Below are 12,008 nucleotides of genomic sequence, written 5' to 3'. Positions count from 1 at the left end.
TAATATATCTAATCTTATTTTCTCTGTCAAGCTTTGTAGACCCAGGGAGGAATGGGCTGCCTCTGTTGTAATGAATATAAGTTATGTACGCCCCCTGCAGGCTCTGTGTGCTTTGTTTACTCCTCACAAACAGGTCCCTGCTCTCAGTTTCAGCGTGTCTGTGATGCAGTTTGTGAGGCTGAGGAGGGAGGGAGCTGCCTGTCACACGCTGAGAAACTATACACACACACAAACATCAATCCCTGGTTAGCGGCCATGTTTTTTGTTTGTAAACGTCGCCTAAAACTGGCGATTAATAGCCAGGATCGCGGCAGGGAGCGGCGGAAACAGCAAGAGGGATCCAGGAGATCACAGTGACTCAATTGGTATGTTTTTTTTATTGTACAAATCGGACAGTACATATTTTCTTTAAATTGGAACTGTTTTTAACGTATGGACCTAATTTATCAAGACCAATGTAATGAAACCTGAAACAAAAGCTGAGCCGCTGCCCAATGCAGCCAATCAGGATCCTCGTCTAATTCAACAACAACAACGAAACATTTGTAAAGCGCTTTTCTTTCGTAGCATCCAAAGTGCGTCAACAGCGAAATTATTATTATTATTACTCAATGAGGGTAGTTTGCTACAGGCCATAAACTGTAGTCTAATCTTTTATGCCTTTTTAAAAAGCAAAATGGCTGTAAATTAAAAAATACAGATTAGAGCTTTCCTGTAAGGGTTGGTTTCCAGTAAATTTGTCGTTGAATCTCATATACGTAACCACTCATGCTTAACTCCTTAAGCCCAAGACATGGACCAGGAGAAATGCAGTGCAATCATTTTAGCAATGCTAAAATAATTAATTTCATTCATTTTAACATTTGAAAATAAGAAATATATCAATTTAAATGATGAGAATAAAGTTTAGAGTCAATTAAACACTTTCTTCAGTAGAAAAAATGCATATATTTAGACAGATTTATACATCAGGTTCATCATATATATTAGGTTCTACATGGTTTGATGCACACATTTTTCAATATATATTCAACAGCTAAATCTTAACTGGTTATCATTATTAAACTATATTTTAGAGCACTAACATATTGTCTCGCTGTACAATAGGTAGGTAAGACATTACAACATTAAACAATAGTACACAGGGACATTACAGTGTTAAACTGGTTGCTCTTAAAAGCTGTTGCATGATTAATTTGATATTTTTGGAATTATTAAAATTGCTTCTTAGAAACATTTTTGCTATTTTTATTTCCTGGGATGTGGGCATTTGCCGCTGGTCAGTTAAATAAAAGGCATTGACCCATATGCAATTCATTTTTTAGTTAATCATTTTCATATTCTCTTTAGAATAACTTTTAAGTATTCTACAATTGAAAAAAGTACCCCAAAGTTGGTGAAAAATTGCTATCATAATTCTTTCAAATATTTTGTTGCTTGCTGGTGGTGTAAAGTGGAGATGTCAGCCATACTATCTCAGAAAAAAAACACATATCTAAGTAGATAAATACTTGCTTAACTTACATAACATGTATGGCACTGTCCACATTTTGATTTAAGTGATTTTTCTATAGTAAAAAAAAAAGAGAAAATCCTTCTTAGGATGTTCCATTTTGGCTGTGTCTATCTTGAAGCCAATCCTGACATAATGTCCTCCCTTACTCTGTCTGTGTATCATTGCCCATCCTCCTCCCAGTCTTCAGACACTCCCACCCAGCTCTGCAATAGAAAGTGCATTGAGAAATATTGGCCAATCAGCGAAGGAATGGTGTGTGGGAGGGGAAAACAGGAGGGAAAGAGGCTTCAGCCAATCAGGCTGCATTCGTTAAGTCAGAGGGAAAAGTAAAGAAGAAAAAAAGAAAACTCAGCATGCCCTGCAACTTCCTTTGTGCGGACGATGTACCAAATAAGAGCCAGGAAAACTGGGGAATGATATTTTATGGAGAAGAAAAACAAGAGTGATTTTTAACTTTTGGATTGCCTGGTTAGCATCCTTATTACCGTACTTGTTTACCAGATAAAAATAAAGAATAAATGTTTTATTTTATGCCCAACAGTTACTCTTTAACCCTCTGAGGACTGGCTGCCTAACCCCCCATTAAGGACCAGGCCATTTTACATGCTGGGGGTGCGGTTAAGGGGGGAGGGTTCAGGCAGCCGGATCCCCAATTTAGTTAGTTAGGCATAGTGTCCCCAGTGTAGCCAGGTGTCCCCTGTATTGCTTTTACTCACCTCCCAGGCTCCAGCGATGAGCAGCTCTAGACCCATCTGCTCTGGCCTGCATTCCCGCTCGCACTGCTGTTAAGTTCTGGGTCACGGCTGGATGACATCATCAACCTGGGACCCAAAACTTAAGGCATAGTGAGTGGGGATGCCGGCCAGAGCGGAGGAGAGTGACGATTGCCGGGGGAATGTCAAGAATGTGAATCCCCGTCCTCTTCTTCCCCTCAGACTGCTGCTGCCAATGGAGTGATCACTACGATCGGCCACTGATCGTAGTGATCACGTGATCAGGAGCCAATAACAATCGCTGTCATATGACAGCCATATGACAGCTTAATCTCCCCCGTCACACAAAAAATTGAGCAAAAAAGCCGTATAACTGAAAATATGCACCCTAGGCAAAAAATTCACATCTTGCCCTATTGAAAAGCTGCCTGATAATGGTAGAGGGTCTTTATAGCCCTTAATCCTTGTAGATATGAAAAATGATAATTCCAAACATATCTTAGAAATAATGTCAATTTATTAGGGACATATCCCTTTATAAAGTTAAAAACAAATACATTTAAAATCCCCCAACATTGCATATAAACCTCCCAACTACTAAATATTATCGTTGTTGTTAATTGAAATATGGGGGTGTCCTCAAAAGCAAAGTGCTAGTGCCAATGGTGCAAAACAATATGCCATATACTATATACCAATCCTGTGCAATACATTAAATAACTGACAAGCTACAAAACTGCAAAAAAAATTATACAATTGTCAACAGTCCATTCACAAATACTGTCAAAGTGCCTGTGCTATCTAACAGTGCAATAGTAAGTGTACAGGAGAAGGATTGGCAAAACACTGTGCAAAATAAGCATATGAAAGAGTGCTGATAAGTGGAAAGGAGGTACTTTACCCGACTACCTTTGGCGATCGTTCTCCTCCACCGAAAGTTCGCCTGGAACCGTTCGCATGCGAACCGTTCGGGCCATCTCTAATGGCATATTGTTTTGCACTATTGGAACTAGCACTTTGTTTTTGAGGACACCCCCATATCTCAATTAACAGCAACGATATTATTTAGTAGTTGGGAGGTATATTGTTTACATGCAATGTTGGGGGATTTTAAATGTATTTGTTTTTAAGGATTAAGGGTTATAAAGATCAGATCAGTGAAAAACGGTGCCTAGCGCCAATGGTATAAAAACAGCGCCTCACAGACTTTAATTATAAAACGATATTTATAGTTTTTAAGGTGAAATAATGGCGCAGGATGTTGTTACGAAATTTATCGTTTTAATCTTCATCTTTTTTTAAAAAAACGTTATTTATAGTTTCAAATTGTCATCTTTGGTTGCCATTCTAAAAGTTTAGTTTTATTTAATAACAGTGTTATTAAACGCTCTAATCTAACTAATTGCCCCCAAACTCCCCAGGGGGAAATTCGGGCTTCGTTTCCCAGTGAGGCAGGGCTCTACCATTATTAGGCAGCTTTTCTATATGGCCAGCTTAATCTCCCCTCTCACAAGTGCAGCATAGGATTTACTACCACCGGTCCCCAAAAGGTTAAAGGGCATTTTATGACAAGTTTTGAAAATATCACCTAGGAGAAAACTCAGGAGAAAAAGTGAATTGCATATGGGCCCATGTCTCACTTGTCTTCCAGTGTGTCTGTGCTTCCTCATGTCCCTCCTCGTACCGTGCTTCAGGAAAGTGAGCACTCTGAGCTATAGACTATATCATTTTAAAAGGTAGAGCTCTACTCTCATAATTACACGGACTTTGCTACTGTTGGCATGCTCCCTGTTTTAGCTTTATTTCTGCCATAAGAAAAATAGAGCATAAATATATACTGACATGTCAGAATGACGACGAGTGTTGACTTTTACTTTATCTCAGTAGTATTCTCCTCTCTTCACAGGTCTAATCTTGCCATTAAGATCCATTCTTGCAGTGACAGTGTCTGTGTTTTCTGCATATCAGGTAACAAAGGGTAAATGTGTTTGTAGAGGTATAATCATAACCCATGGCTCATGCTTCTCTATTCCCATAGGTAGCTCTCCTCCTGCTGGTCACATTTCTCCCCATAGTGCAGAAGATTCGAGGATCAATTAATCAGGAAGTTATCCTCACCTTGGCTGGCTTTGGATTGAGCATACATAAAGACAACAACAAAGCGATAGAATTTATTGTGCACTATTTGTGGACTGTGGAAGGTGAGAGAGAACATTCTGTGACACATTTACACTAATAAGGCTATTTTGAAAGCCAATTGAATTATTATCTTTACATTTCATTCTGAAATAGGGGAAAACGTATTTGCCACTTACAAAAAGTCAAATACTTCTTGAAGATCATATATGAAGATCATAATATTTTATCAATTCTATCACTAAAGTATGTTTCAAAATCTTCAGCTCATAACAGGGCGAAAGAGAAGAAGGAGCAAAAAGTGCTAAACAGGCATTTTGCATTGCGGGGCTGTAAGGATATGAGAGAAGAAAGGTAGACTTCTTTGCAAATGAGAAGGCCTTCCTGAAGGTGATGGGAGGAAGGATGAGGGGAGTCGGCACTGCTGCAAAGCTGTCTTTAATCCAAAGTGTAGCAATACATAATCATACATGTGAAAATGTAGTAGAACATACCATTCATATGCACAGATGAGCCTCATCTCAGCTTTGCAGCAGTGCCGACTCCCTTCATCCTTCCTCCCATCACCAATCTATTGTTTACCTGACATCAGAGCACGCTGGCTGTGCCAGAGGGTCTGGAGGCAGTGGGCCCTGCCACTCTCTCCCACACAGACGTCCACTGTAGTGTCGACTCTTTCCCTTCCTTCTTGCTGACCCTCTTCCTGAAGGTGTTAAGAGCATTTTTGTAGGACAGGAATCCTCATGAGTGCAGGCGCAGTGACCATCGACTGGCTCAGGAGGATCGTTGAGTACCGGCGTGGGCACAGGGCGACTGCAGGGGGACGGTAGAAGCCCCAGGTAAGTAAAACTTTTTAAATTAATTAAGTATTCATTTAAATGAATCTGGGTGGTTGTGTCACGGTTTCCACCAAAAACCTTCATGGGTCAGCACCTTTTAAGCCATTGGGCAGTTTGCTAATGAAAGATTACTTAAAGGGAACCTGAAGCGAGTAAAATTATTTAAAAAAAACATGATGTAGCTTGAAATGAATATTACATACTTACCTCACCGTCAGTTCCTCTCAGAAGCTCACCATTTTCTTCTTATGGCTCATACTCACGGGCTACTTTTTGTCCTGTCGCCAGCACACGGGAGCGTGTGCGCGACAGGTTCGGCGACAGCTCGTCGCCAGGTCCCTCCGCGTACACACGCGTGTTGCGGCGTACACGCCGCGTGTTGCGGCGACAATTGTAGCCCGTGAGTATGGGCCATTACAGTGATCCCTTCCAGTTCTGACAATATTTTGTCAGAACTGAAATATACCAGTTGCTGTCAGTTATATATCAGCAGCTATCAGTTACAACTGAATGTGCAAGGTAAAGTCCATTTTTCCCTATGGCTCAAGTGGGTGATATTACAGTTTAACAGTGTGCTGACCAGGAAGCTGTTATGGGGTAATGACCATGACCATTTTTAAAATGGAGGATGGAGAATTCCATTGATTACAATGGCCAAATGGGATGCAGGAGAGGAGAAAGAGATTGAGTACACTACACAAGAGGTAAGTATGACCTGTGTATAGTTATTTTGACTTATTATTTTCAGTTCTGGTTCTCTTTAAAAATCATTTGGGAACTATTTGTTTTGAATGACAGTTACAAGGTTTGCATTTGTGGCATTTTAACACATGCATGTTTCACACAATATCAGTTGGCCACAGTTAACAGGGACTACTTGTTGGTTGTTGTGGTTTTCATTTGGACATTTGTTTCATCAAGCAGACAGCAGGAACCTTTAGCAGCTAATGGAATTAAGTTTTCATCAGTATAACTTTGCTAGCTTGCTATGATTTACACATAAAAATAATTCTTCCCTTTTTTTATTGGGTTTATAGTTTGTTACATTGCTGCTCTGGTCCTGTCCTGCACTGTGACGGTTACAATGCTACTTAGGTCACTAGTCAAGCACAGGTAATGTAAAATGTAATGCGATAAAGGTGGGCTTGTGGGAAACTCCAAATCAACTACATTTAAAATATAACTGTCACTTTGTTATATTAAATGAAGCTGGTATCTGTCACATGCATAATGGGTGCTTAGCAAAAGCGATTAGCAAAAAAAATCTCCTAAATTTTCATTGACTCAGTAAATGAGAAGAGCCTGTCAATCTAAGCAGCTGCCTATCAATTAGCTGGCACCTGGTTAATTTACCAGGACACAGAGATTTTGATTGCCTAAATTTAATTCCCTACTTGGTTCAGCAGTCCTTCTTGCTCAGTCCACAGATCTAGAGCATTATGATCTCAACCAACTTGGCCACCCTCCCTCTCTCCAAGCCAGCCTTTGTTTGGTGAGGTCAATTTAAGTTGGCCATACATAGTTAGATAAGTGGTAGATCAGGCCATCTTCCAAATATTGATTTTCTACTTGTTTTACCACTTTGCATCTTTAGATATTAGACAGGATTTTAGCAGACATCTTGTCTAATATTGATCTCCCCGCTACAGATGCAATAAAAAGCTATGCAGGACCTGGAACGTGCGCTGCTGCTACCGGCAGTGCACCAGGCTCCAGTAGCAGCATGAACCAGCATTTCTGATCATAAAATTGATCCAAAATGCAGCTGTTTCAATGGATTTTCATTAGATACAATGGTCATACCGAATGTAATGTCTAATCTATTGAAACCGTTGAGTAGTGTATGGCCATCTTAAATGCAGCAGGTGTCGTGGGATCAGGCCTACATGAATATTATTATTCATAATCATCATTTTATTAATATTTTAATGTGATCTTGGTATGTACTGGAATACCAAGTGGGGTTAAAATCAGTGTGTGTTATATTTCGAATGTGTGACCAGGTGCCCCCCTCACAAGCTCTCACCTATCCATCGGTGCACTCCTAATCCTCTGTTCATCTTCTCCATCTGTCTCCAGCCGCTGTAATCAGAAGATGCCAGAGCTGTACAGAGCTGTGTCTTCTGTGGCCTCTGTACTTCCTGGTTCACCGATGCTCTCTAGCTAGCTAGCTAGACTGGTGAAGATCACCCTAAGGCCTCGTTCACATCTGCTGCGCTGAAAAACGTGTTAAAGCGCAGGGTAAAAAACGCATGCGCTTGTGCGCGCTTTAGTCCGCGTTTCTATGCGTTGCGCTGTGCTTCTTTAAAGCACGTTTTGCTTACTGTAGCAGCAGCAGTTGTCAATAAAACTTTATTTTTGTATGAAAATGTATTTTTTTCTCCAATTAGGGGTAAAAAACGCATGCGCTTCTATGCGCTTGTACGCGCTTCTATGCGCTAAAAAAGCGGACCCATTCACTTGCATTGCTGTGCGCTTTCCAGCTCAGCGCACAGAAATGCATGCAACACTACGTTTCTGTAACGCTGCTCAGCGCAGCGCATAGATGTGAACCAGCTACATTTAGTTACATGGAAAAATGAATACCTTGCTGATCGCACAGGGCAGTGCGCTGTGGAAAGCGCACAGAAACGGCCCTGATGTGAACGAGGCCTTAGAGCTCTCACAAATATACAACAAGTTTACTCAAATTACATCAACTAAAACAGATCATTGTACATTGTACAGAAGAGGGATGTGGGAAGGCTCACAAAAGGGGAATGGGCGGGAGCTAAAGAAAAAGTGAGCAACCAGCTTAATACTTTTAAATAGAAAACAGCCAGAGTTCATATTGTTAACAAGGTCTGAATATTTCCTGGGAGTAAGCAATAACACGATACCCAAGGAAGCACATACTGTAGACTATCTGCTAAAAAATGCAAAAAAAGTAATTGTCACCACATGGAAAAATGATACAGTACAATACCTATACAAATATACTGCATGTATGTAAGGAGAAATACTCATAAGGAGTTTAATAAAGTGTGATCCAAATGAACAGAGTAGTATATTCCGGTGTATAAGACGACTGGGCGTGTAAGACAACCCCCCAACTTTTCTACTTAAAATATAGAGTTTGGGATATACTCGCCGTATAAGACTACCCTCTTCCAATGCACGCCAAATAAACATTTTAAAAAAACATCATATACTGGTGCTATGGATGAATAGATACTGGTGCTGTACTGTATGTGGTGCCCAGTATATAACAGTATACAGGTCACTGGTTGGATTGGTGAACGCTCCCTCTCCATAAGCAGATTGATCAGCTCTCCTTGTCTACCTGTTTATCAGAGCGGTATGGAAGAATAGATTGCACTGTGCCCATAAAACACGCCTCTTTCACCCGTCTGGCCTGCCCTTGTATCCTATTTACCTCCTTCTCTGCCTCAGATCTCGCACATGCTTGCCTGTGCTGCTTCACTACAGTCCTCAGCAGCAAGATCTGAGAGGTGGTAACAGGATAGGGTGGGCCAGATGGGTGGAAGAGGCGTGTTTTATGGGCACAGCGCAATCTCTTTCTTCCATACCCTGGGTGTCCCATACCTTGCAGCGTGAGCAATGAGCTCCTCCCAGCATATACAGCGACCACAGAATCTCCAGCACCCGTTAATTAATCATCAGCATGTCACGTATGCGCATCACGTATCAGCATTGCGTAAACATCAGCATGCCCCGTATGCGCATAGCGCATCAGCATCGTGTATCACCCGGCATTAGAGACACACGACGTATAAGACGACCCCCAACTTTTCATAAGCATTTAAAGGTTTTAAAAGTAGTCTTATACACCAGAATATACATTAATTAAGTCCTCCTCATCTAATTGGAAGAGGGGGAAGGGAAGGCCAATGATGGATACCTAAGTGTTGGAGGAGACTTGTTGCACCATTTTTTCCATTATGTGTGACATTTTCGGGTAGGGGTTATCAATACATATATATATATATTTATATATATATATATATATATATATCAGGATATCTTTATTGTCTTCATATTCTCCTTGGAATTTACTGACCTCCTTGTGTCAAGAATTACCTGTTTATGTTCCTATAGCGACCAGTTACCTTGTTTCCTCCTTCTATTTATACTGTTATTGTAGAGTAGAAAAATACATTGAGACAATGACTGGCTACTATGCAAAACATGGCTCATGTGATACATTTTCATTAGGCCATATTTTTAAATTAATTGCAAACTGATTTTACTGTTGCCTCTTTATTTTCTGCATTTTTGTTTCTCAGGTGGGCACTGCAATCTCTGTTTGCTGGCCAGACCTCTCAAGTGTTTCTAGACTCTCAACCTCGTCATCCTACATCTCCTACTCTAGCCAGCTGGATAAGTCATATCAGTTACCAGGCATCAGTGACTTGTATAGGTAATTACCACTAATATTTCCACACAGCAGTTCCAGAACAGTGCAGCTCACAGAGCCATTCAGAGCATATATATATTATTTATCAACTAATATTTTTGTCTTTGTCACCTTTCATAGGCCTCATCATACAGCATTTGCTCTTGTTTCTTGTTCACTTATTTGTGGCTTTCCTTATCATATTTCCAATTGCCTTTGGAAGATTCCAAATTTTACGCACTTTCTTTGAAAACACATGGTAGGTGTAATGCAAGTATTTGTTTATACATTTTATTTATTATTTAAAAAAAAACATATGAACTACTATCCAAATGATCACCTTAAATCTTCCTAAATGTATCTGTACTAGAGAATATACAAGGGGTGATCCAAAGTCCATGGTCATACGTAAGAGAAAGAGATAGGGTCGTTTCAACATAAAATTAACCACAAAACCCCATATACACACAAAGATAATCCACAAATTTTGCAGGAAAAGATGACCTCTTAAATCAGATCTCATTTTATACCTAGTTGAGGTTTGAGTCAATTAAAAATGTGCAACAAATTGTCCTGTTATTGTTAGTCCTACAGACAGTGCCACTTCCTCTACCACGTATGTCAGAATTTAGTGAAGTGTCTTCCCTCAGTCCTGCCAGGACACCTGTGTTTTCATCCCTACAATGCATAATATGCAGCAGTGAGTGTGCTGGAAAGTGCTTACAGTAGCTGTCTACCCTGGTTCCAACAGCCTGGTCCCATAGCTATGGCTGCTGCCACCTGCTTGACATTGTGTTCCTCCTTGACCTACTGCTTTGTCTTCTGGGTCTGTCTGATACTCAACTGTAATTGAGAGCTGACCCAAAGAGAGGCTGGATGGGTAGCAGTAGCAGAGAGATTCCAAAGACACAGCAGCAGAACCCAGAGGAGACGGAGGACATGTAGGTCAGCAGCAGCCAAACTGAAAAGGTAGCTATCACAACTTTTCTTCAACACACTGACTACTGCACACTCTGCACTAAGGACGGAAGAACCAGAGTTGGCCTGGAAGGACCTGCAGGGGAGTGTGCATCAGTAGTACATTGCAGAAAAGGGGGAACAGCAATATGTGTTGATCTATGAGGATGGGGCTCCAGGATATGTAATGAGACTGACTGGAGGATGTTGCTCCAGGGAGTAGAATGTAGCTGACTGGGTAGCATGTCATGTAGCTGCAGAGGTTGCACCATGATTCAATTGAGGAGAAGAAGGGTAATGTTGCAAAATATGGGATTTGGCTAAACTGACAGTATTTATTGCACCAAGTGTGGTAGAAATGTTGAATTAGGGTGGGATAGGAGGGGATAGGGCTGAAAGTGGCGGAATGGCCTTAAAGAGGGAACTAACACCATACATGAGGGTTCAAAACTGCGTAATTTGGTACTGCCTGCCTGTGCTACCCTTCTGTCTGAAAGTGTGCTGCATTAAAAATAACTTTAGTTTACTTACTAAGTTTCCATTAAGATAGGGTATGGTCAGTCTAGCAAGTCTTATGTAGGTGTAACGTAGCTTATTGGGGATGGGAAATGAAGTATAATATGCTGTAATGCCAGTATTGGGTTTGGTCAACTGTAGAGATTATTGCAGATTTAAAGAGGACTCATGCTGGTGCTAGGGGTGAGCTAAATCATCACTGGAAGGTTAGTGAGAATCTCGCAAATCAGTTTTGCTAAACTAACATTATCATTCTGACACTACGTAGTGGAGAAATTAAGCCTAAATGAGTGCAGGTGTGGTTGTGGCATAAAAATGTTGGTGTAAATGTCGGGGTAAATAGAAACAGCATTAATTGTTAGTTTGCTGGCATCATCACTAAACATATTAAAGAATAAAAATATTGCATTCTAAAAAGAAAAGAAAAAGAATGGCTCATCAGCACCGCCTGTTGTATAAAGTAAATGTGTAACAATATTTATTAGGTCAACAAAATCAAACAAATATAAAACCACTTAAATTGATGATAAACCCTATCCTTTCCTGATATATAATCGGTTTAACTTAATAGAAACTAAGAACCTCTATATAGCAACTAAGAACCGCTATATAATTACCGTATATACGGGCATATAAGCCGACTCACGTATAAGCTGAGATACCCACTCTTTCTGCAGACACCATGAAAAAGTGATCGACTTATGTATAAGCCCCCTTCCCAGTATAGCCCCTTTCACAGTAGCCAGATGTGCCCTCACTACAAGTCAGCGGTACTCCTCATAGCCCTATGTGCCCCAAGGATGATACAGCTGTGTCTCAAGAAACCACCAGATGGCGTCATAGATATGAGTCACAGTGATTTCCACACAGAAAGAATCCTGTTCATTGCACCACTGATACGTTGCTTGCATGCTTGAGCAGCGCACTCTGCACAC

The 12,008-nt window shown here is 40.6% G+C and overlaps 1 protein-coding gene across 1 annotated transcript in view; it reads left to right on the top strand.

Annotated features, from left to right (window-relative positions):
- The window catches only part of STRA6 (signaling receptor and transporter of retinol STRA6), a 109,002-nt gene that overhangs the window by 74,008 nt on the left and 22,986 nt on the right, over positions 1-12,008 (top strand). Inside the window, exons 10-14 of the mRNA XM_068275738.1 lie at positions 4,136-4,197; positions 4,268-4,430; positions 6,242-6,317; positions 9,491-9,624; positions 9,742-9,859. Coding sequence (XP_068131839.1) covers positions 4,136-4,197; positions 4,268-4,430; positions 6,242-6,317; positions 9,491-9,624; positions 9,742-9,859 — 553 coding nt within the window. The remainder of the gene's footprint in view (positions 1-4,135; positions 4,198-4,267; positions 4,431-6,241; positions 6,318-9,490; positions 9,625-9,741; positions 9,860-12,008) is intronic.

This window comes from Hyperolius riggenbachi, chromosome 3, assembly GCF_040937935.1.
Source record: "Hyperolius riggenbachi isolate aHypRig1 chromosome 3, aHypRig1.pri, whole genome shotgun sequence".
Lineage (NCBI taxonomy): Eukaryota > Metazoa > Chordata > Amphibia > Anura > Hyperoliidae > Hyperolius > Hyperolius riggenbachi.
This window is presented reverse-complemented; position numbering and strand designations above follow the sequence as displayed.